Here is a 27,500-nt window from a genome sequence, read left to right on the forward strand (position 1 = left end):
TTTTCTTCGTCATTGATCGTCTGTACATACGTATGTCCTTCCACCCCTCCATGTATGCCAATGTGACCAAGATCATGCTAGTTTACAGCATACATCTTTGATATTGGACATCCATGTTTTGATCAATTGACACCTGTCAAAACCAAGTATGAGAGGAACTTTATTTAAGTGTCTAGTAGATTTAGCTCTAGCATAGTGCAGGTCTGCATTGTCTACACCTATTAACAAATCGACCAGTCCATCTTAAGCAGGTTCAGCAAAGTCACATCTGTAAGGTGCACCCTTTTGAGGCAAGTCTTTACTTTGATTTCCTTAGAAAATTCTCCATTGAGGCTCTCAACTGTCACATCCAATGGCATTGATTGAAACGTTTCTACCTCATTGTTTAAGACATTAACTCCGTCTGTCTGGTACATGTATCTCTTCTTAAGACTGAGAACTCCTGCAACCTCCTCATCAAGAAAAGTTTCGTTAGAACCATCATCCACCATTGCATTAACTTTAACTTTCCGTTCATTTGCCATAAGCCACACTAGTACGGTACGAAGAGAGAAAGCCTCGGTTGCTGTCTCCTGCATGGGGGTCGATGTGTGTGAATGAGTTAGTGCCCCCTCTCATGGAGTAACTGCTCTCGCATCCTTTGTATCCCTCTGTGAGAACCCATGTAACAGGTGATGAAGATTCCTCTTGCAACCATTAATGTCACAAGCCTGGGACTTTGTGGAAGCTCTTCCTTCATGATCACTTGCCAAACAATGAAAGCAAAGCTGCTTTCCTTTTGCGACATCCCAACGCTCCTTCACTCCTGGACTGTTCAAGCATTGACAACTCCACACTCCATGGTTTCCCTTGCAGTATGCACATGGTGGCTTGCTTGTAGGCACAGGTGTGTCTTAACTCGGGTCACTGTTTTTGCTAAACAAACTATGTCATGCATATTATGGACATGGATATGAAAAAAAAAAAGTTAACGAGAACTTTGAAACAACATGTGAAATATTACGAAGTTTCAGCTTTTGTGGTGTTTGCCAGGGTGTGGAATTCAGAATTTGAAATGTTTACTTTTGCAGCTCTTCGGGGCCAATGAAATACAATCAGTGAAACAACAGAACACAACAACTACAACTGTTAAGAATCCCAACTGGCTGGAGGCAAACCAGTTGGCTATTTACAAGGGCGGCCAGGTTGAACCAGGGACTACCAGGAACAAATTCAAGGAGTGGTTAGAACGAGTCTTGAACCCGGGAACTCTGCATACTAGGTGAAGTTTCCTAACCACTGGGCTGCATCACTAAGCTTTTTTTCTACATTCAGAAGGATAAAGAAAATGATATTTTTCTCACTGGCGAAGAATGTAGAGTTGATGTGAATATTGGGTACAAAGGGTTCGCTTAGCGTAATTGTTTATTTCTTCAAAACATAAATTTAATCACTTTCTTGAATTCTTTTAGAGCTTATTCATATTCCAAAGTTCATCTTTCTTTACTCTTGATCATCGATCCTCTATTCGTGATCCTCAATTCTCACATTTCGACGATCAAGTCGAGACTGTCAACTTACCTTTGAGGGGTACTGTAGCTTCAGTTGCAATACTGAAAGCAATATCTTCTGTTTTTCTCGTCTCTTCATTTTCACAATGTAATTCATCTGACAGGGAGGTGCTTGAGAACGTCTGACGCACTGTCACTGGAACTGCTGCAAGTATAGAAGCCACCTCACTAATCTGGCTGTTAGAGGTTTGGATCTTGCGTCAAGTATTGTTACAAAGGGCTTGTGATCAATACAGATCTCAATATTAATACCATCTACTGTAGGTACAGGTAAAACGTTTTGCATGCCTATCTTATGGCCAGGGTTTCTCTTTCAAATTTCTACCTTGCTGAGTGTGCGACTGGCATAATAGATCATGGTCAGTAACCACAATCTTCTTGGTCTTGTGCGAGTATCGCTCCAATTCCAGTCAGTGAAGCGTCAGTTGTTAGGCGAGTTAAGGAACCTTGAGTGCATGACTTAATGTAGATTTCATCTCTCCAAGTGCTTTGTTTTCTCTGAGACCCCAGTGGCACTCAGCTTCTTTGCAAATCAGGTCCTACAATGAATTTGATATTGTTGCAAATTTTAGCAGGAGATTGTGTCCAAATCTGGTCTGTGATGCCAGCTGAGAAATTTCACACACAGAGACGCTGATAGACCAAAGAGAGGAGGAAAAGTTCCCAATAGGTGTGTTACTGCGAATTGCAGTAATGTTGCGGATCCTCCTTAACACGTATTTGTGCACACAATACCTTTCTTTGGTGATTCTCAACCTGAGGTGATTACATGGCAAAAGAGATGGGTCATTAGTGGCAACGAACAAAGCACTCTGCAGTGTGTTCAGTACAATTTAAGCCAGATGACTGCAGTACGTCTTTCAGTGCATTTTAGTGCCAGCATTAAACAAGTTTTTCGCGTGGAGGCTAAAAAGGGACGAGTTGTAAGTTGTCTTTTACCCGACAGCGATGGTACATGCGATCCATGTTAACGCATGTCAGAGTCCTCAGACTCGATGGAATTATCTGAATCTATCTTACTTGATGACATTTTCTTTGCCGTTTTTAAATTCTTTCTGTGTCTGAAGATCAAATTAAAGGGACATTGTCATGGTCTGTGCAATCAATCGAAACTTCATTCTCGTCCCCAGAGGCCACAATTTTTTCAGTCAGCACCAAGAATAATGACCTGGTTCCAAAATATACACGCAGTGGCAGTGGGAATGTTTTTTGGGAACTGTTGACAGCTACTAATTGAGATTGCGCGGATGAGCCAGAAGTCCGGGATTCACCGACTTACTGGTTTGGAACCAGCCAGAGGTTGTTATTCTTGGTGTTGACTGAAAGAATCGTGGCCTTTGGGGTTGAGAATATCGAAACTTGAAAAAGTTAGCCTTATGTTTTCAAGTTTGGAGAGGTGGACACAATATGTTGGCCACGGTTGCATGCAGAATTTTAAGCTCTCAGTGCACAAGTAGTGATTCAGTCTCCTCAAGAAAGCATCCATACAAATTCATGTATTTGTGCGCACTTGCGCACTGAACGTTTTTTTTTTTGTTCTTGACCAAAACAATTAAACGGCAAAAGAAATGGGTTCATTGCGTCAAATGTATTGGTCAAATAGAAGCTTCAACATGCCCCCACCCCCCCCCCTCCAACTTTGATTGATACAAAAGCAAAACTTCACATACTGATTTACATTTCATTAACTCTTTTTAAAAATGCATGCAAAGTAGATTGTGACGTCAAATCAGGAATAGACCCACTCCCCTTCTGACTCGGTCCTGAACAAAAGATGCTTGGATTTTCGCAACTTTCAAAGCCTATAAAATGGCAGGATTTGTTAGGAAAAAAAATGGCCGCAATACATCGCGAACAGGTGAAAAGATCCATTTTAGCGAAAAAAAAATATTTTGGGGTTAGGGGCACTTTAATTTGCATTTGAAATAAAAAATAAGTAAGGTTTATTAGGAAAGAAACATGATGTTCTCATTTTTGAAATATCTCATTATTCTGGAGATATTAAAATTTTTGTGCGAAAACTAATGATGTCATCAGTGGTTCCAAGGGGAAAACCCTAACCCAAATCACAAAAACTAGAATATCCTCATAAATATTAAAGCAGTTCTCTTGAAACTTGGTACCAATAATGTTCATCAGTAAATGCATAAAATGATGCAATTTATACAGTTGCCATTGCAACCGTTTTGCGTCCAGATCATGTTTGTGCAGAACTTGTGTTTGCATTTTTTCTCTTAACCAAACACCATTCACACTCAGTGAGTTGATTAGAAGGCTTACGTCAACATGGGCTCTATGCGTGTTTTGAGCAGGACTGTATGTCTTCCCTGATTTGAGACAAAATTGAGATTATTTATTTGCAACCAAAAGGGACTGGAGCCAAAAGTATTGCTATGGTTATATATATGTCGTACTCTGCACTGTCTTGCACCTTTCTTAAGGGTTATTATTCATGCCAAGTTTGAACGATGTCGCTGTTATACTTTCAGAGATATTTTTCATTTTGTGATCCATGTTCCAGTGGAACCACTGATGACATCATCAATTTGCTAATTTGCATAACGCAAACACTCAAATATCTCTGAAACGAAAAACAATACGTCAAAACAGTAAAGGCTATTCTTCTTTATTTTAAGAGGCATCAATTATTTTTACCTCATAGGCGCTTTAAGCCAGGCAACTGTGGCTTTCAGTACGCTTTAAGGCGAGCATTAAACAAGTTTTCGGTTCCAAGGCTAAAAAGGGTCAAGATTGAAGTTGTTGTCTTTTGTCTGACAGTTCATGCAATCGATGTTGACACATATCAGAGTCCTCTGACTCGATGGAATTATCAGAATCTCTGAAGGTCAAATTAAAGAGGTGAACTCAAGTTGATTGCATGAGTGTCTCAAAAACAAAGCTGTTGGCTTCCCCTGCTGATGTTACAAATTCATTAGGTTTCATACATGTATATATCTCCTTCCACATGGCCATGAACCAGAACATCACAACTTCAAACCTTCACATATTTGTGAGGATTCGAAGGATTTACTTTATCCTTTTTTAATCTTCACCAAATTATGCATTCTTTTTTAAAAGAAATAGACAAAAATTGGGGCTAGGGGCACTAATTAAACTGGGGTTGTCTTCACTAGCCATGTGGCAATTCAACAATTTGTTTTCCTCTTTCCAAATAAGGTGTCTTTATGTCAAGAACATGAGCACGTTTTATTACCACCAACATACATTGTAAATAGTCTTTTATAATCATTAATATTCTGCTAACAATCAAGCTCTTCATTTTAGCATGCGCTCTTGCCATCCCATAATAAAGGGCACCTGTCATATTAATGAGCTCCGTTTGCGGCACACTACAACCTTCAAGGGGTTAACAAAATCTGAGTCGCCAAGAATCTATTGCAACTGCAGAGATATCTAAGTTTGCCATGGTTACATGAATGATGCTGATCCAAACTGGGGGAATGCAATACAATAAAGTGCGTTATGATGAGGATGAACTTCAGGAGAGTGTGAAATCACCAAATGATACTAAACAGTGTTTGTAGATGGGAGATGATGAGTATGACCTACTTGTAGACCTACAACAATGAACCATTCGGACTGTGTCCAAGGCAGAGAGACTGGCAGAGCAACTGAGGAATTACGTTTTTTTGGTGTTGTTGTGATAAAAGCCATTGACAACTGATGGGTGGCAGTGAAATTTGGTGTGACTTTTGAATGACTAGGACAGACTACCCCATACTGACTAGGACAGGCTAGTTTAGCCCCAAGCATGATTTCATATGCGCTTTCTGTGGGAAATAGAACTCTAGATACGTGTATGCATTCATTCTTGAGTTTAGCTTTCCTTGATAATAATTTAAATAAATCAGTAATTTTAGTTATTTACTGTCTTAATAGATTATGGGTGACATTTTTCTTGTCTGCTGCCTTATACAGGCAAGGCCACTTTGTTGTCCCTTTATAAAACTGATTGTCCACATCTTTGTCATTGCCCACACATTTGCTTGAAAGTTAGTTTTTTTCAATCATCAAAAGTAATAGCAAGAGTAATTTACTCACTAAGTACTTACAGACTGTACTTATCAATTGGATCAATATAGTGCTTAATATTTTTTACTCTATGGTAAATGAAGAAGGAAAGTCTGTTCAAGTTTCTTGATCATGTCTTAATTTCACAGGTCCACCAAACATCATTGCCATCTCTGCTAATCAAACAGTGAATGAGGGAAATGACTTAACTCTTAACTGCACAGCCAGTGGTAACCCACTTTCCAACATCACTTGGACAAGACTTTTGGATAACAGTGTTGTCACTATGCCACTGACGAAAATACAAAGACAGGATGAAGGCAGCTATAGATGCACTGCCAATAACAGCATTGGAAACCCAGCTTCCAGAGATGTCTTCATAACTGTTTATTGTGAGTGTTTTAAGAGTTAAAATAGTTTTATTGATGTTTTATGTATCCAATAATTTATAATAAGGGACTATGCGATGACATGTATACAGTGTACAAAGAAGACTTACAAGTAAACATCCTGAATACTCTATTACATGTATCTACCATCTCCCATTCAGGGACCCCTTGCCACAACAGAACAATATTATTATTGTTTTTATGCTATTTACACTGTACTTTCTTTTAATCGTTTAATCATTAAAGCCACCTAATAAGCTTTCAAACAACTGCCCAGTACCCCAATCTTTAATGTGCACCCTTAAAAAGTAACATTGTCAGGGGGAGTGGGGAAGAAGCCTTGGCAAGTAAAAAGAGGGGGTTAGGTGATGTCTCATTGAGACTGTGTAATGGCAAAAATGTGGACAAGCTGATCCAACACCTTTGACAATAATTGTTGATTATATAATTATAAGAAAAGGAGGCAAGATTTGACACACTATTGTCTCTCAAAATTAACCGTTATTGTGAAGGAAAATATAACAGCAATACAGACAAATCCCGTAAAAAAGCCCTAAAAACTTAACTTTCTCACACTCTGCTGGTAGCCATGTCAAGCTGACCGCCGCAAGCCTGACCTTTATTGCAAATTCAATGCTAATACAAGTAGCATTACTCTAAAGACCAGAAATAAAAAAAGTTCAAGGCTAGTACGTGTACGTTATACTGGTATTGTATAAAAACTGAAAATCTTTGGGTGGGTGGGCAGGAAGTCAGTAATGGCGGACGCAACAAAAACAACTGCCCGCCGGATAGGTCACATGACCTATACCCATGCCCCAGCGGTGCATGAGAAAAACATTTTTTGCTTATTTTGTTTCACTCAGCCAGTGAAAAATCACTCTCCTCAGACACCGCTGGTAGCCATGTCAAGCTGACCGCTGCAACGTCACAAAGCATAGAGAAGCAAAAAACCCGAAGCCGAACAGAAGGAACAAACTTATACAGCACTTCTTGTCCGATGTCACTAATGTGGATGTCTGAACAAGATAGAGACAATACTCCACTGTCAAAACTCTAAAACTGCGTGGAAAACACATGACATATCATAACTAGTCCAGATACAACACTTGATCAAAGTTTGACTAGAACCTAAATCGCTTCGACAAAGGGCTAATGCTCAAAACGTCAGCTTTCCAAATCTTTCACAGTGGTTATTCGTCCTTTATCAACTCGTTTGATAAAATCAATTTCTGTTAGAACCTAAACGTTAGCTATTTTGCCGAAAATGGCCTAACAGTCCATACAGTTCTCAGCCTTGAATGGCCTTAGTAACTTTTAACAGTGACTCCAGGGACTCCTGGATGTAGTTATTTTTGGACTTCTCACTACGCCATCCTCCCTGCCGCTGGAACAGCCTATCGGGTATACCCAGGGCTGCTGCCGCCGATGCTCCCCCTGCTCTAAGACTATGGATACCGTAAAAGCCAGGATCAAGCCTTTCCTTCCACAGCTCCTGCTTTATTAGTTCATTAGCCCAACTATAAGACATGGGCTCCTTTCTGAGTTCCATCCTCTTCTTGGTCTTTAGAATTGGACGAAAAAGCCTTGAATTGCTGTCATGCCTACCCATCTTTATGAACTTCTCGATGACTGAAACAGGGCATGGGGATATGTCGCTTCAGGCTATGAAAACCAAAGAATCATTACGGAACTGGTCATTTTTCCTCTGCATAAGAAATATGGCCAGATGAGTGTCTGCAAACTGCAGATTGTTGACAGTCGGTCTGCTTAGGTCATCCCAACGGAGGAATCCAAAAAATCCTAATGCAAACAACGCAGCAACTTGAACTTCACCAAGATCGCCTTGCCCAAGCCTGCTGATAACCTTCTTTACTTGACCCACCTCCAAGGCCTTTTTCCAATTCAATGATTTGGCTAGGATTCTCCTACCAGCTTCTGCTACCTGTTGGATCAATGGGTGATTGCTGAACTCTGGGTAACCACTTTTCTTATAAACCCACCTAGCTCCATAGATTGCAGACTTAAGCAATGAAACTGAACTCCCTTGCTGGATAAGATGCACCAAATACAGGGCAAAAACACCAGGATCAGCCGGTAGGGCAGTGACATTACATTGAATAGCCCATTTTTTCCACGTTTGATACGCCCGAACATAACAAAGTACTGTCTTTGGTGCTCTGTCTTGGATTAAAATACCCGGCAGAGACTTCGCCAACTGCTTCAGTTGAGGATGGTTGACAATCTCCTCGCTTAACCAGACAGCCAGGTTTACTTCCTTCTGGACATAGTCAGGTACTGCAATTGAATTATGCAGAGAATAAACAAGAGATTCCAACACTCACATCTATGCTATTTCATCAACCATGATGCAATAACCTAACATCAAACAACAGCCTGAATAACCCCTGTGGCCAACACAGCTGGGGGTGGTGAAATGTTGTGGCAGCGTGAAACATGCAACTGCCAGCACCATATAGCCAACACGGCAATGGCAATCACATCGTGTGAGTAAAATGCCAAGACAGTGTGAGAAGTAAGGACTTAGCCCACTCCCCATAAGAGTAAGTGTTTTTGTTAAGTAACGTGATGCGTCACGGACCACAAGGTCGGAACGAACAATAAAGTTATCAAGTTGAGCAAGCGAATCTATGGCTTTTTTTCGTTTGTGTTCCGAGAAACAAAGTTAACTTTTTGGCGACCCTGCCAGTATGGCAAGCCGTTTGTAGCAAAATTTAATCTTAGATTTATATGTTCAATCCTTTACATCACAGATAGATAGGGATAAAGGAAAAAATCCTGGAAGACCATCTCTCAAAATTCCTGTTGGGGTGCTAGAAGAACTGCGAGGACTGGGAATTCACTTGGAGAATTCACTGGGAATTCACTTGGAGTTTCGAGGTGGACAGTTAACAGATGAGTAGCAGAGTATGGTTTATAGGATATGAGGGGCTTTGAAGGACTTACCTGATGAACGACACGACCGGATCATTCAAGATTACATAAACAACCCTGGGAGTGCGTCTAGATGAAACTTAATAGCCGGTTTCCCTGAAATCTATTGGGTTACGGATTCAACGTCGAAGAGTCAGACAAAGGTTGGCGAAGCTAGATCCCGAAAATAATGCCTTGAGATGAGCCACAGTAGACGGAGTGATAGTCCGGCGACGAAGCACATTAAGCACATCTACTAAGGCCCCAGCGATGGAATCGAGATTTTCCTTGTCCCTCGTGTCTAAAGTTGCAACACTCTTTCATCGACCTAAGCAGGCTAATTGTTTGATCAAGAACTTCGGCCTGCGTTTCTGCAGCTTCTGTGTCAAAGTTCTCAAATAATATATTGTCTCGGTTCTATCCACAAGTTTTCCTAGAAATTTGGAAAACTCCACTTCTATGTCAAATTTTTCTTCTCACTCTGCTGCCATCTTTTGTTCTATACCTTGCACATTTTAATACTCTGGTTCAAGATTGAGCATATATTTTCGGATGGCATATAAATTTAAGGATTGCATTGAATCAATATTCGTGGTATTGCATTACATATAAAATTTAAGGATTGGACTGAATCAATATTTGTGGTTTTCAATTACATATAAAATTTAAGGATTGGATTGAATCAATATTTGCGATATTGCATTGCATATAAAATTTAAGGATTGGATTGCATTGAATGCCTTCTATGACTTTAAATATTAATTAAACCTTTATTTATAGGATTGAACATATATATCTAAGATTAAATTTTGCTGCAAACGACTTGCCATATTGCCTGAATGTAGTGACAAGAAAACGAAATCAGTGTTCATTGGAGTGTTGTTGTTTTTACGAATGATTCTACTGCTTGGACAACAACAACTTTGCAATCTTGTACATGTGCTACGTTTGCTTTTAGTTTATCTACGTTTGATGTTTCTGTGTGGAGAAAAGTCGTCTTTTGGATGGGATTAAAGTTAGGTTGCTTCCTGGTTCTTGTGAGTGTGTGAATTTTTGACGGTGAGATTGCATTTGTCAAATTTGCTTGTTTATTGGCGCACGAAGGGACAGACGTGATGGCCGGAAGCGAAATTGACAAGCTTCATCTTCAACGCGAGTCAAAGATTTGCATTCTCAGTTCCGAAGAATTGGTGAGTTTGGCAGGACACTTAGGAGTGGAAAGCAAAGAATAAAAGAATTCGGGAGAAAATCGAAGGGGATTTAGATGAAGCTGAAGATAAGAAATTGTTGTTGGAGAATCTTCTTGCTTTTGTGTCTGGGAAGCCACCACTGCTAGAGGAAGAAACGTCTGTAAACACTCAGAAAGCGAAAGTGAAAGACATATGAAATGGACAGTCAACGGAGAAGGGAAAGGTTCAGGGAACAGAGACAAAGGTAAACCTTGATGTTAGCAAAGTGCTTAAGCGTGATTTCAAAATTCGTGGTGTTGTAGCGGGAGATAAGCTTAAAGATGGACTATCGTTCGTAAGTCTGTCCCGACAAATAGATGCTGGTCTCAAAGCGGGCTATAAAGAAAATGAGATAATTGACGCAGTGATTTGAGCAGTGAGCCCCAGTTTGCAATTGAGGTCGTATTTGGAAATGATACAGGACTTAACTTTAACTCGTTTGCATCTGATAGTGAAAGCTCACTTCGAGCAAAAGTCGGGAAATGAACTGCATCAGGAATTGTCTAATGTGCACCAAGAGGCGAGTGAGACCACCCCCAAGATTTTCTCATGCGAGCCATGAGTTTGAAACAGCAGGTTTTATTTGTGTCCAGTGCAAACGATAGTCCTATTAAGTATGAGCCCTCGTTGGTGCAGTCCTTGTTCCTTCATGTGTTAGAGACTGGTTTACAAGATGAAGCTGTGAGAGCAAAACTACGCCCTCTCCTTGAGAAGACTACTGTGAGTGATGAGCATCTCGTAGGGAAAATAAATCAGATCATGTCAGCAGAAACGGAACGCTACAATAAAATGAGTTCAGGTAGTAAGAAGGGCTTACGTGTTAATCAAGTGGGGACTTCCTCAGCACCCAGTAATTCCTCCAAGGGACAGTTAAGTCAAACATGCCAGGGCGAGAGTGTTAAATCAGTGAAAGAGGAGACTAAGCCAAACAGCTTGAATACAGAACTTGAAGCTGGTACAGTCTGACCTTGCTTCACTAAAGCAGGCCTTTGATAAGGTCCACACCCCATCAGAGAGAAATGCAAGTGAAAAGATATGAGCAGGTTAACCAGCCACAGTTTAGACATCGGAAGTGCAGTGCATGCTATTCAGCTGGTATAGAGAGGTGTGAACACTGTTTCAAATGCGACCCTTCACTCAAAAAGGGGGCTTATCCAAATTTCACGCTATGGCTATTTTCATGAGTGAAATTTCCCTTTCACGGCGTGAAATATTTCACACCATGGAAAAGGTCACAGTCACCGTGAAAAGATTTCACGCCGTGAAAAAGGCCACAGTCACCGTGAAAATATTTCACGCCATGAAAACAGGTCGTTATGTCTGAGAAATATTTCACGCCATGAAACAAAGTGAACTTCTTGCGTAAACATTATGCCATAATTATGTCACGCCGCTTGCAAAGGTTTTACTGCAAGCATTGTTGAAAGTCTTTCGGAATCGCCAACTCGGGATTGGGTCCATTTTTTTGTTAACTTTTCTGTTTTATATCGTGGTTTCGGGAAAACGAAAGAAACGAAATAACAGAAGAAAAAAATCGTAGATACTAAAAAACTTTGAACATTAAGCGAAGATAAGCGTTTCTTATTTCGTTTCTCTGCAAAAAAGCACACAACTTCAGTTTACCGGAATGGGTTTTAAAGTCGAATATTTATAAACAAATCTCCATGGTAGTTGAATCTTTACCAGAAATTCAAAAGAATGAGCTCAGTAAAACCATAACAGAAATCAACACGTCTTGCGCTGTCTGTAGTAAAAAATTAGATAATCAGTTTATGGGATCAGGAAAAAAATTACATTACCTTCCTGAAATAAGAAACAGACACGTTTCGCACCACGGAGTCTGGCTATGTTGGCGTAGCCAAAAATTATTCTCTCCGTGAACAGTTTTTATTCGCTTGCACAAAATATTTTAAAAGTGATTGGAATAAAAACTCGTAAGCTGTATTGGAAAAGATTAGGTTATGGTGAAATTGCGACATAATGAGTCGTGTAGTATTATTTACCTTTTGTGAATTTGGCTCAGCATTTTAGCAATTTAATTTTAAAATTAAATTATAGATAAACTTGCATGACAAAGTTAACAAAACGCCTTTTGATTCAACTTGTTCATTATGTTGCTGTTTTTTACATTTAAAATGTTGTACTGCTAATGTATATTGCATGCATCTTACATCGCGTGTAGTCAAACCCTGCAGGGGAAAAGAACACCTGGTTTTGAATGAAAGACAATGGAAAAGTAACATTTTGCGCAACATGTCTAATCTGCGGTCAGGCCTTCTTTTCTTTACAGCAGGCACGAAAAAGATAGGTAAATAGTCGCGCCCTCTGTAAAGAAAAGAATGCCTGATCGCGTGTTACAACACTTCTGAAACCCACTTTTTCACATTTTCAAATTGCAGACAGTGACTGAAAGTTGCTGTCTTCATGCGAGACACAGATAGTGAAAGACGAGGTTTATACACGATCTGAGGTTCCACTTTATGTTATTTATTTCTGCTGAGTGCTACTGAGTGCTTTTGAAAACTGATAATGGGAGTTACAGGGACGGAAAATCTGTGCCACTGTAAACTCAGGACACGCAACTCACACTGGGAAACGAGTTGTTGAGGTTCTTATAATAGATCACTTCCTCTCACGTCCAGCCTCACGGACAAAACACGCAGCACAGGACAATAAAGTTCTATTTAACCTCTTTTTAATTAGAGAAATTCAATTGTGAATAAAACTAAAATTATTTCGTTGAAGAAAGGGTACACTTTGATAAGCTAGATTTTATTATTTTTTGAAACAAATTGTGCATGGTTTTTACAAAAGTAGTTTTTAATGGATTCTCCTGAAGATGATCATACTTTCAGTGAAAGTGGCTTGCGTGGAGTTGACGAAACCCTTCAGCGGGAACTTGATACAGTTCAATCCGTTTATTTCCTACCAGAATTAGAAAGATATTCTTCCAGTGATTCTGAAGGTGAAAGTTCTGAAGACGATGACAGAAGCAATGCCCTCTTTGAACCAACAATATTAACACCGTGCGATGTAGCCAACGACACTCAGGCTAATGAAGATCTGTGCGAGAATCCTCAACCTGGCGACGGTTCAACTGAAGCAAGTGACGAGCACATTCACAGTCATGTTTCTTTCGGCTTCGTGTCAATGCAGTCTTGGTCCAAATGAACGACCATGTTCCTCTTTGTTTACTGAAGCCACTGTGTTTGAGTTGAGGTTTCAATGTTTAGAACTAACGTCAGACCAACTGGATATGCTCATCCTTGGTAGACTAGATGGGCATACCAAAGAAAGAATGGGTATGAAACGATTTTGTTCCCACTACTTTGTTAGGGGTCATCAAGTTTGCAGGAAAACATTTTTGTTTCTTCACTGCATATCCAAAAAGAGACTCTTGAACCTGAAGTCTCACTTGAGAAGTAATGGTCTTGCACCTCGTGTCCACGGCAACCAGAAATGCACTCCGCATAACAGAACTCCTTACTCATATCTGCAGAATGTTGCAAGCTTCATAGAGAATTATGCTCAACGAGAAGGCCTTTCGTTGCCAGGTAGAGTTCCGGGCTACAAGAGTTTTCGGATCAAACTTCTCCCTACTTCCACTACTAAAGCAGAGCTGTGGAGATCGTATAAACATGCAGCTGAAGTAAGAGAATATACGGTAGTGGGATACACAAAATTTGTACAAACATGGAATGGCTTCTTTCCCTTCATAAAAATAATGCAACCGTCAACAGATCTTTGCCACACCTGCCAGAAAAACACTGAAAAAATATCAAGGTGCACTGGCGCTTCAGAAGAAGACAAAATTTCAGTTGTTGAAGCTCATCAAGACCACCTTAGAAAAGCCAAACGCGAGCGAGAAATCTACAATTCTGCTGTTGATGCTACCAAAGATTTTCTTAAGGGCCATCCGACAATTTCAATTCTGTCTCCAGTCATCCCCGCTCTTTGAATGGAACTGTGCACTATTCCTATGATTATGCCCAGCAAGTGCACTACCCAAGCAATCCTCAACAACCAGGACCCATTTACTTCAAGACAGAGAACATTAATATCGTCTTTGTTTGACATCCTCGAGGCTAACAATAAGTCTACTCTAAGCGGCGTTAATTGTGGTAAGCTAGTTGGGTTACATGACGGGTCTGTACTCGTCAAGACATATGATTGGGCTAACTATCGTGCTCCTTATATCAAAAAATTAAATGGAATCAGCAACATCATCATGTTAGGTTCAACAGACATGACCTGGGGAAAGTTTTTTACAGGGAATATGCAGATTCGCCTGAGAGAGAATTTCAGTTGTTGAAAGACATAAATCAGCTCCCTCCCCGTGTTCTCCCACCGCAGGTTTTACCCAGTGGACTTTCACAAGGAAATACGTGAGTTCTGTCGACCTGGAACGGAACCTGGTAGTAACATAATAAAAATACCCCCTGTTCGACCACCCCCCCCCCCCTTCCTTGAACAATCCCCTCCTCAGGTCGTACGTGGTGGACTACACCAAGAAAGCAAGAATTACTTGCCCCAGTTTGCTAGCTTCATACTGAAAACTTTGTGTTGTGGTTTTTACTGCAACATAGTCGCAGTCGACATTTATCTAAATTTGGGACATCCTGTGGCTTGTATACAAGGAACACTTTTTGTCTTAAAGAGGTAACTAAAGAACGTGTGTTACTAGCGCATTGAGTCACAAAATGTTTTGACTATGTGGATCACGCAAGTACTCCATGTGGTAACTTCTCGTATTTAATAGTGTATGATGAATGGCACTGACAATAAAATTCAGTGCAACTTTCAGTGATTCTCACTTGTGATAACACCTTATGTAGCTCTAGCAGAAGGAAAGGGTAAAAGAAAAGTGCCTTGTTGTTGCGTGCTTGAGGATGCTAATAAAGAATTACACAGCTTGAACACGTCGCCTTGCTTGTCAAGCAGTCATCATGCTGTATCACATGCAAGCCACATTGACCACACCCCACCTCTCCCTCCCCCGCTAAGGACTCAGTAAGCTTTCAGCATGATAATTTCGTCCTTTATGCAGCCTATCATATCTGCAAAAGCTTCCTCATTTTAAGCTTAAAGGGCAATAAATTATGACTGATTAAGATGAACAGTGCTTAAACGAAAACAATTGGCTTTAATTTGTGTTCAATATACAATAGCTGCACAGCGATGAACAGACTGATGACGCATTGCTTTACAGTTTGCAGCTCTTTGCTCATCCACGCTTCTTAGTTATCTTAAATTGTTATCTTCATCTTCTGGCACAGTAAATATCTTATTGACTTCTATCATCTCTCCCAAGGCTTCGATGCCCACCTTCAGAACTGTTGTGGTTAAGATGTCATTAAAATTTTAGTTAGTGTTTTGTTCTTAAAATAAAAGAAAAAGAAACATTTTCCAAGAATTTGTGTATATGCACATTAATACAGACCGTCTCACTAAAGTATTTACGTTTGACACCTATATTTTGAACACATTCAGTGCCCTTCTTCAGGGTGTATAAGAACTAGGCCAACAAAATTAACAGGTGTTAACTTTTTTTTAATGCTCATAACATGACATATGCAATCGAAAAAATTACGTACGAGTTCAGCACACTTTATGTACTCTTATAAGTTCGCTGCAGCTCCTGTCTGCGTGGCTGTAAATGATCATCGTATGGACCTCCAAAATCGGTGAACTCCATATACAAACAACTTGCACTCTCCAAGGTTTTCATTGCTTCTTCAAACGATTGCAGAGCTTTCATTGCCTCGCCTTGTGGTGTCAAGGGTTTGAGTGCAATTTGCGCAATGTTACCTTTAGGGGAAGCCATGACTACTAGGACAAGCAGATTACGATGACACAACCTTTTTCGTTATTCTAGTCAGGCTAATAGCATGGGCGTAGCCAGGATTTTTCAAAGGGGGGTCACACTGTGTCAAACAGAGGGTACTTGCGTTTTCGCAACCTGAATATTGTAGGTTGTTTGAGTAAAAAACGGCTTACAAAGGGGGGGTCACGGGCACCCCAGGGTCCCCCTAGCTACGCCCTTGAATAGGCGTGAACGTTTGTCTTGCGTGCTACAAAGACGCTCTTGCTACCCTCATTATTTTAGTTCAAGTCACGGTAAAAGGGCGTGAACGTCCCAGGGTGAAGGTTTCCCTTGCGTGCTATGATCATCTCAATACTTCTGCTATTAGAACATGAAAGAATGTTTGGCCGATATTTACTTCATTGAGGCCGATTTTAAAAGTAATTGTGACGGCCTTCATGTTTACTAATGTTGTACAGCTTAATGTTTTTTTTGTTGGTTCATGCTTGTTTGCGAGTCAGTTTGTCCGTGAGCCATACAGAACTATGGTTTACATCTGTACAAGACCGGATTTCACTATCTTGTTCTCTGATCTCAATCACGAAAATGGTCTTTTAAACGGAAACAATTTTGCAGTGCAAAAATTCTGGCACGCCAACTACCGTGCTATAAATAATAGTCCCTCGGAAGGACTTTTCCACTGTTCCAATATCTCTGTCGCGTATATATATCGATTAGCCGAACTGCCTACTCTTAAGCAACAATGGTGAAGGACAAAGTTCTTATCGAATGGTGCACAAAGGACAAATGGCAGGGAGTTGAGCAAGAAATAAGGAGAAAGGACATCAATCCAGATGGGCCATTAGACATTGGTTAAAAAGTTTGTGTTAAATTTGGCCGGGGACGTTATGATGCTGTTGTCGTGGAGTCATGGAAACCAAAAACCAAAGGTAGGTCAATTTTATTTTTCTCCTTTCCTTTTGTGGATGTTTGTGGCCTCTCTAAGTTCTCTAAAAGGCGTCTTTGACTTGAACTCATAGGGAATATTTATATTTCTATTATTATAGAATACGAATATTAGTTTTTAATTCACATCTAAGTGTATATATTACATTTTATTATTTGTTTTTATTTATGTTATGGTGTTCCCAATTAGCAACACCATGCGAAATTTACCGGTACATGACACTTGAATAAAGTTTATTAGTGCATATACTAAAACACACGATAGCGTTGAGCTCGCGCGCTGATTGGCTACTCTAACTCCGGATATCCTTTGTTATTATTCAACACATAGTGGCAATGTCCAAATATGGTCATAGCGCGCTCAATATTCGCCGTGCGTACTAAATAGATATCCTGCGAGATACGTAATTTTATGTGTCGCAGAGAAAAATGGTAGTTTTACCAGCTTTTTTTCCAATAAACGTAGAAAATTGTGCCTTATCATCAATGTGTTGAATAATAGAACAATCATCATGTTCAATCTTGCGGAATATCGCCTGATTTTAGCCTACTCGACCTACTGCCTCGTTGGCTAAGTATAAGGCGATATTCCGCGCAATTTCATAGGATAATAGTTAACTCTTTACCTCCGAGCAATTCGCGCGGAATTTGCGCCCGAAAATGTTGTAATCTTTGCATGAATGAATGAGTTAAAATTCTCACTGTTTTAGTATATACTAAAACAACTATTCACCTCAGTGGTCGTGACTAGTGGTGATTTATCTCGCCGCTTCGTGACACGGTAAATATCCACCACTTCGGTGAATAGTTGCTTATTCTTTTTCGTCTTAGTCTTCGTCTTCTTCTTCTTCTTTTTCTTCTTCTTCTTCTTATAATAATAATAATAATAATAATTATTATTATTATTATTATTATTATTATTATTATTATTATGAAAAGCTTTACTTTGAGTTACCCGAATCATTTTAGGCAATGAAACATCTGAACAAGGTTCAGAAGACTCGGAAGACAATGTACCATTAAAAGAATTGGTTAGGAAGGAATCGGCCTGCCCTGAAAATGTGTCCGAGTGAAAGTGTTACGAAGAATTCATCTTGAAAAGAAATGAAAGATTAAGAACGCAAAAAAAAATTGTCAAAGGAAAATCTGCACCAAAAGGAAGGGATGACGTTGCCAATGGCAAGACAGATCCCAAAGAAAACACGAGCCTTGATTTGGTGGGGATCATGAAACAGCATCAGACGAGCGGTGCAAAAGAAGGGGTAAGCAAGTGAAAACTTGACGATATTACGGGGGCACAAAACGGGGAGGCAGACCCACCACAACCCGGACAGCCGCCTGATTTTGTGAAACGCTGCAGCCAAGTGAGCATTTCAAGCGATGTTGAAAATGTGCGAACGTCTGCACTCCAGCTGCTTGATGATGAGGACGAGGACGACGACTATGATGATTTAAGAGGAATATGGGAGAATGACATAGATTACCTTCCAAACACAGGACAAAATTTCTGAGTTAGTTAACTCAGTCTTAAAGTTCCATTTTAACGTATACACATATTGCATTGCGTGAGTAATAAATTATTCTTATGTGTACGTGACAGTTTCTTATGTAATATTCAATTTCTGCCTGTTGCGAGAAGGCAGTAACAGTGATCTGTTGCACATATTCGCTGAAGAACAAAATTGCTCAACAGAAAAGAAATTTCTTTGCTATCCTAAATCTGTTAGGGAATGATTTCGACCCATTTGCGTCGCCTTCCTGATGCTAATACGTAAATCTCATTACACAAAAGAATTAAAAGTATTTTTTTGTTAGGTCGTGATTGTGTGTAACATGCGATCATCAGACATCATTATTAGCACTTTCAAAACACCCTAAGTGAATAAACGGTAAACTTTTTTAAACAATTCACGAGCCATGCATAATATGAAAGTGCACTTCTTTCTTAGGATGTCAAGATAATGAAGGATTGTGTGGAAAGCCTGCATGGAAAAACCGATCTAATGTTCAATATGATGTCAGCGATAGAGGCTAGATTAGCAGCAATAGAAGCTGGAATTTGCCTTGCTCCTTTTTCACTCCAAGATCCTCACAGCCAGCCCCTTAAAAACAACATTACAAACATTCAATTATCGATTGAGTCAGTCTCTTCACAATCACTACGGCAAAACCAATCCATAAACAAATCTACATCCTCTGCAACAGCCACATCCATGACACAGTCTGTACAGTTTTTCCAACCCGACTCTTCCACGCTCAACAATACACAGTCAACGCCGATCACACCAACGCATCGCCCACAACCTCAAACAAGCATCTCCCCCATTGTTTCCAACCTGCCAAAGGAGACAGCCAGTAAGCTGAAAAATTGTCAGAAAAAAGTGTCCTTGAGGAAAAAATATATTCGTAAATGTTTAGAAGAGATTTTTAGCGCGGAGGAACTTGCTTCTTCCAACGTAAGTGGCAACGTGGGCAAAGACAAGCTTGATCAACACAAGATTGGACTGATAAACCGTAAGTATTGACCAATCAAGATATTGATCATTGCATGGTAGTCGATCCTGCTAAAGAATGATTCCTACACTCTTGTTACACTCAGTTCAAGAAGAGATTTTAAACATTTCTAAGGTAGAAACAATAGGGAGAGAAAAATGCCATTGCACTGATTTGTTAGCTATCTGCAGAAATGGTCAATCTGAAAATTTCATTCCAGATTATCAAGTGTTTAAGCCATGATACAACAGGAGTGAATGAGTCAAAAGTAATAAGGAAAGTAATTTCTTGTTTCAGGATTAGTGATTGCTGCATTTCCTCCAATTCGGACCATGGAAAACTCAGATGATGTGGCCAGAGAGCTAGCAAGCACAATAAACCTGAAATGTAGAGAACTGAAGAAGTCTAAGCGTTGTCAGCAGACCAGTGCGCCTCCGACCGTCTGATTCGGACTTTGGCAAATGGGCATTAAGGAGGCTACCACATAATTATTAGTATAATGAATGGAATATTCGCACTGATCTTACACCTTGTCATCACAAAGCGGACCTAACGAGAGATCATGACTTATTAGTGGTATCTCATTAACAGTAGGACAAAATATCTTATTATTAGGGACCTTAAGATCTACGACGGCGACGTCAACGAAAACGTCACCTCAAAAGATAATTAATTTGCTCCAGTATAAGTCTTAGGCGATTATTCCTTCTCGTTCATGTCGTACAATGTGGGTGAAGTATCCTAAAACTGTGTTTGATAGGCTAAATTTGTGATAGGTAAACACCTGTGAGGACAACGTGAAAAAAAAAAAAAAAAAAAAACCAGTTTAGTGAAAAGACGAGAAACATTTCAACTAACCCAACCTTTTCTTGTATTCAATCCACTTATCAATTTTATTTTAACTAACCAAAGCCTATCATAAAGCTATGCTGGACTTGAACCTATAGTTATTCTACTTGGGCTATTAGAGAGCTTAATTTATGAAGTACATGGAAATAAGCGGTGCACGTTTGTTTAAAATTATACTTGTTGTAAAGAATTTATATAAAATTTCTATTGTTTATGTTTATTAGGATGCCCTGTAGAATCATTCTAACAGAGCTCTTTACCGAGCAAGCATCTGGACGTCCCTTGAGGAGCAACAATTTTACCCATCCCTGTCTGATTTTGGATGGAAAATGGAGAACGATAGGTGGATACCCCGCTGGACCGTACTTCCAGAAGCCTCTAAGGCGTGCAGTGAATTGCTGAAGTGTGGATGCAAGAAAGGTTGCAAAAGTGGTTGTTGCAAATGTTTCAAAGCCAATCTACCATGTACTGAGCTCTGTAGTTGCTCTGGAGGCTGTCAGAACATTAATCCTTAGAAATAGAGCAACAAATAACAACCATTTATGGTATCTAGCCGAAGATGTTAAAAATTAAATGTGCAAAACACTCCTTGATATAAGTGCGCTCAAAGCATTATGGGAATGTCACGTGATCAAGGCAAATTACCTTTTATGGACACAAACACAAAACTGAGTCTGAGTAATGTAGTTTAGTCATTTTACGACGGCATTCGTCAAACCTTGTATGTAATAAACACATTAAAGGCCATAGCCTCGCCTTCATGCCAGCATTTGAGTATTGCGTAATTTCTATGAGCCGCATGCCCCCCCGCAAAGCCAAATCACGTGGCACCCCTTCTAAATTCGTTTCTTACATCAAAAGGAACATCTGTACCAAATTTGGTGCTTTTATGCAATTTGTCACGATTTTCGTCCAAACAGACCGGACTATACACAGTGATTGGTGCATTTCGATCTGTTCATAGGTCTAAGGTTTGTTCATGTATCGTTGAATACGTCGGGCAGTACTGTGATAGCGTAACCTCAATTTCTTGATGTTATTATCCAGCTGCCATTCTAATATATTCATGAATAGGTCGATTTCTCAAATTTAAAAGCAAAAATTCCTCTGTTTTGCATGCGAATGCGACGAAGAGGTAAATGCTTCCATCTTTGGGTGGGCGAAAAACATGAACAGATGGTGAAAACTATTTTTTAAATCAAACTTTCCTAATTTTTAGGTCGAAGTTATGAAGAGTTTAATCTGATGGCCTAGCACAATTTTCAAGGCGAAAAAAATGGCAAGAAGTGTTTTGTGGCATTAAGAAAACATGTGCTCACAAATCTAACTCGGATGGGAATATTTATCTTCATTACTAACCTCAATTTCTCGATGAGTCAGTGCGGCCCAGTGGTTAGGACGCTTGCCTTGCAATCCCTGGTTCAAGACACGTTCTGACCACTTGTTGAATTTGTTCTTGGAGTCCCTTCTTCAACTTTTAAGCTGCACTTGCCTCTGGCCTGTTGGGATTCTTAACAGTTGTTATATGTTCTGTTCTGGCGTGGTTGTATTTCATTGGCCCTGAAAAGCCCCCATGGGGGAGTGGTCAATTAGGTATGTATGTATGTTATTTTCCGGCTGCTGTGCTGAAATATTCTCTGAAATTTGAAAGGATGATTGCTAACCAATGGAGGAAGAATCTTTACTATCAGTAAACGTTCCTGTGTTTTGCAAGGGAATGTGTCGAAGAGGTAAATACTACTAAATTTGTTGGGTGCGTGGCTCTGTTGGTCTTAAGCTATTTATGCAAATTTTGACAGACATAAAACAAATCGCCAGTAGGGGTTCATGTGTTTCTCAAACCAGTCAAAGAGCTCAATTTGCGTCGTTTAACATCTGGTCTGTTTGGCATGGAATGAAAAATAGAATTGGGTCATAGTGTACCAGATGTGGGTCTTGGTTTCTTGAAGCCATTTTTCATTCACGTGCTAGTATGGCCTTCTGTATGTATTCTGGATGGTGTTTTTTTTTTTTGCGATGATGACAAAGTCTTGTCTTTCTTTTTCTGCTTCTGATCTTGAATAGGGTGATTTACGGGAGTCCATGTCATCTGTGGAGTTCATTTCCATTGGGTCTTTTAAGGAGGTTGAAGTCAAATGTTCTAAGCGAGTTTTGTGTGAAGAGTGAGGATTACAATGCATCTTTATCAAGGTGGAAAAATCATGCAAGCGTTTCTTTAAAAATACATAAATGGTAGGTGAGCCTAAGCAGGTGGTTTTTGCTGCTGATAGGCATGCAGCCTTCATATTCTTGAAGCCATCGAGAAATTTTGGTTTGACCCATCGTTCGCATTAAGAACCAATCAGAAATCCTGTTACCGGTATATGGCACAGTCTAGCCAATCAGCAGCTGTCTTATAAGAAAAAATTGACATGTGCTTGCTCAGCGGAAAGCGGAAAATCGCATGTGCTCGCAGCAAGTTATAAATACAGTTGATCAGAGTCTAGGTTTCGCTGTTTACAGGTGAGTTTTGGCACTTTTTGCTGATCTGTTACGATTACTTCTATTCAAGGAAGCATTCATCAAGGCATGAAGCTTTCAGTGAGCATTCTAGAGGCCGACAGTGTGCATTTATGTCACTTGCAGCTTTGCTTTTCAATCGATCGAATTCGGTCGATTTATGGACACAAACAAATATCGATGACATCTTATGTCATGGAGATCGCATGTATTTTCATGCACTAACCAATAAAATGGTATCGGATGCCAGTAGTCTTTCAATAGAGGAGTTGCTGGAGGTGGCAACCTCGCAGAACAATGTTGAGTACCGTTTAAACTACTACAAAAAATAGTCTATTACACGTTGCGTTACACTGTGTCACTGTCACTAATTGTTCTAACGATCAGTTCATGAACCTGCTATTGCCGTTATACATGTAGTAACTGTTGTTACACCAAGTATTTAGTTTATTTCCACGTTGTGCTAGATAGAGAAAAGAAAGTGTCTCTAATCGTTCTAAGAATCAGTTAAAAAGCCCTTATTATTACATGTTGTGTTAGACAGTGTTATTCGTTACACCTTCCGTTTTCGTTAACCAATATATTTCTTTTCCACTTTTAGCAATTACTACAAGCATAATCCCAACAAAAGCCTCAGCCACACCAATAGTTACTTATTAATGTTATACTCAAAGAACATACATGTAACCATGTCATTTTGCAAATAAAATAAGTTATATTTTTGTTGAAATTCTCTTTGTCGTATTTGCATTCAAAAACACCTATATGCACTCACTCTCAATGAGAACTGCTAGTTTAAGTGTAAAGTGCATGTGTTTTGCCATGAATCGGCAAAAGGTGACTAGCAGGTGGTCACTTTTTGTTGTGAGTATTTAGAATCTTCTTTTTGGTAAGCAAAGCAGCTCTGCATTTGGAAGGTGGTCATCGTACACTTTTGAGTCCTTTGTAGCATTGAGGAATCTTTATTTGTTTGAAATTTTCATTGTTGAAATCCAAAAAGGTAGCGTGAAACATGAGAAAATTCTAGTAACTCGCATGCAAATACTTTTCTTCGTCACTAGCCTCAATTCCTCAATGTTATTTTCCAGCTATTTACCATTCTAAAATTGCTTGAAATTGTTTCTGGACAAAACAATTGCTTGCTTTGACAATTTCGTGGGAAAATTGTCTTTGGTTCTAGAAGATAAACCACCCTCTTTCTATATTTGGACGTCTGCTCCATAGATCTCCATAAAAACAAAAAAAAAACAACAGGACTTTTCATGACCTTACATGCACACCAAAACCTCTTGGGGAAAACTTTGATTGACAGATGATGTCACATCCATTGTCTAAAGTAGTGTTGTTATCCAAATCGTGCATGCTGATTGATTCCTCCATAGCAACTTGACGTCAGACTGTGTGATTTCTGGGGATCGTCACGGTTTTATGGTCTTTTAGCCAAATGCTTCCTTCACCAAGCAAATTAAAGCTTTTCAATTCATAACTTGGGGTTACTTACTATCCCACATATACATGTAATTGTCCTATCCCATATCCCGCCGATGAAAACGAAGCATATCCCGGTCTTGGCATAGTATTTTCATCCCACATCTCGCCTTTAAAATGTTTCATTTCCCACATCCCACTCCGATTTTAATCCCCATCCCGCATCTCACCAAACCTTCGTTGGACCCTCTAATTTCCTATAAACTCTTATTATATGTGTACTGGGGAACTAAAACACTTGTACAATCAATATAAGCACTACATCCCTTAACCGAGTGGTGTATTTTTCATATGCGGTGTGTTAATTTACACATGTGGTCATATTGAGCAATGCGGTCTCAATTCCCACCTTTTTTGTTTGTATTAAAGCCTGCTTTTCAATCTCTCATCATCATTGCCTGTAGCCCCGTCTGGGGCAAAGGCCACCAATAAGCACCCTCCAGTCATCATGGTCCTGGGCCAATCGTTGCAGTTCTCCCCACGTGTAGCCATTTCTCCTCATGTTTGCCTCTAGGTCACGGCTCCACAAGTTTCTTGGTCGGCACCTCTTCCTTTTACCCTGAGGGTTCCAGGTGAGGGCTTGCCTTGTGATGTTAGATGAGGACTTCCAAAGGGTGTGACCGATCGACTTCCAGCATCTTTGAAGGATGTTGTCAACTTCTATAGGCTGCTGTCTCATTCGTTTCCACAGATCTTGGTTGCTGATCATGTCTGGCCAGCGTATCTTAAGAATCCTCCTGAGGCAGGTGTTAATAAAAATCTGTATTCTTTACATAGTGGCGACAGTGGTTCTCCAGGTTTCGGCTCCATAGAGCAATACAGGCTTCACAATGCTGATTTTAGTGCTAGTACGGAGAAGTGATGATCTCCAGACATTCTTCAGCTGTTGGAAAGCTGCTCTCGCCTTGCCGATGCGGGCTCTTACATCAGCTTCTGTCCCCCCGGTGTTATCTACGATGCTACCTAGGTAAGTGAAGCTCTCCACCTCATCCAGGGCTTCACCTTTCAACAAAATGGGAGTATCTGTGACAGTGTTGACCTTCAGGATTTTACTCGTCCCCCTATGGATCTTAAGGCCCACACATGCTGAGAAGTCGGCAACAGTCCTGGTCTTTTCCTGAATCTGATGTCGCGTGTGCGAAAGCAGAGCCAGGTCGTCAGCATAGTCCACATCATCCAACTGCTTCCAAAGCGTCCACTGGATTCCATTTCGCCCTTGGGCTGTAGATGTCTTCATTACCCAGTCCATCGTCAGAAGAAACATTAAGAAAAGATGTGCTCACAAATCCAACTCGGATGGGAATATTTATCTTCATTACTAACCTCAATTTCTCGATGAGTCAGTGCGGCCCAGTGGTTAGGACGCTTGCCTTGCAATCCCTGGTTCAAGACACGTTATGACCACTTGTTGAATTTGTTCTTGGAGTCCCTTCTTCAACTTTTAAGCTGCACTTGCCTCTGGCCTGTTGGGATTCTTAACAGTTGTTGAATGTTCTGTTCTGGCGTGGTTGTATTTCATTGGCCCTGAAAAGCCCCCATGGGGGAGTGGTGAAGTAGGCATGTATGTATGTATGTTATTTTCCGGCTGCTGTGCTGAAATATTCTCTGAAATTTGAAAGGATGATTGCTAACCGATGGAGGAAGAATCTTTACTATCAGTTTACTATCAGTCTACAGCCCAAGGGCGAAATGGAATCCAGTGGACGCTTTGGAAACAGTCCACCCAGTCCATCGTCAGAAGAAACATAACTGGCGACAGCAGGCACCCTTGCCTCACTCCAGTTCTTACCTCAAAGGCATCAGTGAGTTGCCGTCCATGGACCACCCTGCAAGTCACCCCTTGGTACGAGTTTCTGATGATATTGGTTATTTTCTCCGGTATTCTGTACTGTCTCAGTAGGGTCTGGTGGTCCATGCTCAATCTCTACCATGTATACTTGTTGTCCATGTTATAAAAGGAAAATTACATGTTAGCTTGAAGGTGTGAATTTCATGTTCTTGTGGCAAGAACTCAGGTATTTGGGAGAAAGGGAGCTGAGTTCAAATAAGCCACAAGCAATTCCCAAGGGAAACTTGAAATTTAAAAAAACACTCCAATTTCTAACTACAAAGAAAAAACAAAAACAAAAAAGAAACACGACCTCATTTTCACCATAGATGCCTGCCACAGGAATCTCACGAAATAAGTTCACATGTTTCATTGTCTTAAGTCCATTTTTTCTCCTTACAAGGAACAATTCTCATCAGCTGATTTATATTTTGTCAGCTGCAATTAAGCAACTTAAATTGTGTGTAATATGGTGTTGAAAGTGATTGCTTTCTGAATTTTTGTTTTGTGATATTGGCCTCCCTATGGTATGAACAATTTTAATTTTTTTTTTTCTCTCAATTTGATCATTTTGAGGGACAAGATTACTATATCCATACATTTTTTGTCATACTTGCTTCCTTATTGATGAATAAATTTCTATGTATTTGGTGTTAATATACCAGATTACATGCCAGTTGCATACACAGCTGTACAACAGATTTGATTCTTGGATTTTCTCGCAGACAAACCCAAGGTCACAGGTGTCAGTACAAGTGTGCCTCAAAATACAGCTATAGAGGGACAGAATGTCACCTTTACCTGTCATGTAACAAAAGCAAAACCACGTGTGTTCCGATATGAATTTTACTGTAACAACAGTCTTTTTGGTAATGAAACAGTCCTGAAATATAGCATCTTCAATGTAAGAAGGTCTCAGGATTATGGAAACTACAAATGCAGGGCATACAATGATGCTGGTTATGGAGAAAGTGGTGTAATTCTTCTGGATATAAAAGGTAAGCATACACATGTTGTTGGCTCCATCATTTGTTCTTAAAAGGGAACTAATGACACGAAGGCTGATTGCGTCTGTAGACATGCCAAACAAAAAGCAAATAGCAGCGATGCCAACATGCATGTGGCTTACCTGCCTAACAGTTCAGAAGGCACTGAATTCACAAGGCAAGCAAAAGAGTGATAGCTAGAAATTCATCAAACACACAGATGTATGACATTTTCTTTTCCCTCGTGTGTTTATTGCCCCTTAAGATTTGTGATTTTGAATGAAAGCAAGAATATCTGCCTCCATACAGCACAGTACATGACAGCTGGCATTCGCTTTTTGTACAGCCACTGTGAATATACAAAAGCAGGAAAATGTGTACCATGGTGCATGTTCTGATACATTAGGTAATTCCCTGAAGGTTCTCTGAATCAGCCATGGAAGACTCATCCCCG

General features: G+C 40.0%; 1 protein-coding gene across 2 annotated transcripts in view; it reads left to right on the forward strand.

The window, feature by feature from the left end:
* LOC137982350 (neural cell adhesion molecule 2-like) overlaps positions 1-27,500 on the forward strand; it is an 89,017-nt gene that overhangs the window by 11,308 nt on the left and 50,209 nt on the right. The window contains exons 3-4 of one of the 2 annotated variants that reach the window (XM_068829446.1): positions 5,732-5,974; positions 26,786-27,058. In XM_068829446.1, coding sequence (XP_068685547.1) covers positions 5,732-5,974; positions 26,786-27,058 — 516 coding nt within the window. The remainder of the gene's footprint in view (positions 1-5,731; positions 5,975-26,785; positions 27,059-27,500) is intronic. The other variant, XM_068829447.1, reaches the window with a different exon arrangement.

This window comes from Montipora foliosa, chromosome 13 (genome assembly GCF_036669935.1).
Source record: "Montipora foliosa isolate CH-2021 chromosome 13, ASM3666993v2, whole genome shotgun sequence".
Classification (NCBI taxonomy): domain Eukaryota; kingdom Metazoa; phylum Cnidaria; class Anthozoa; order Scleractinia; family Acroporidae; genus Montipora; species Montipora foliosa.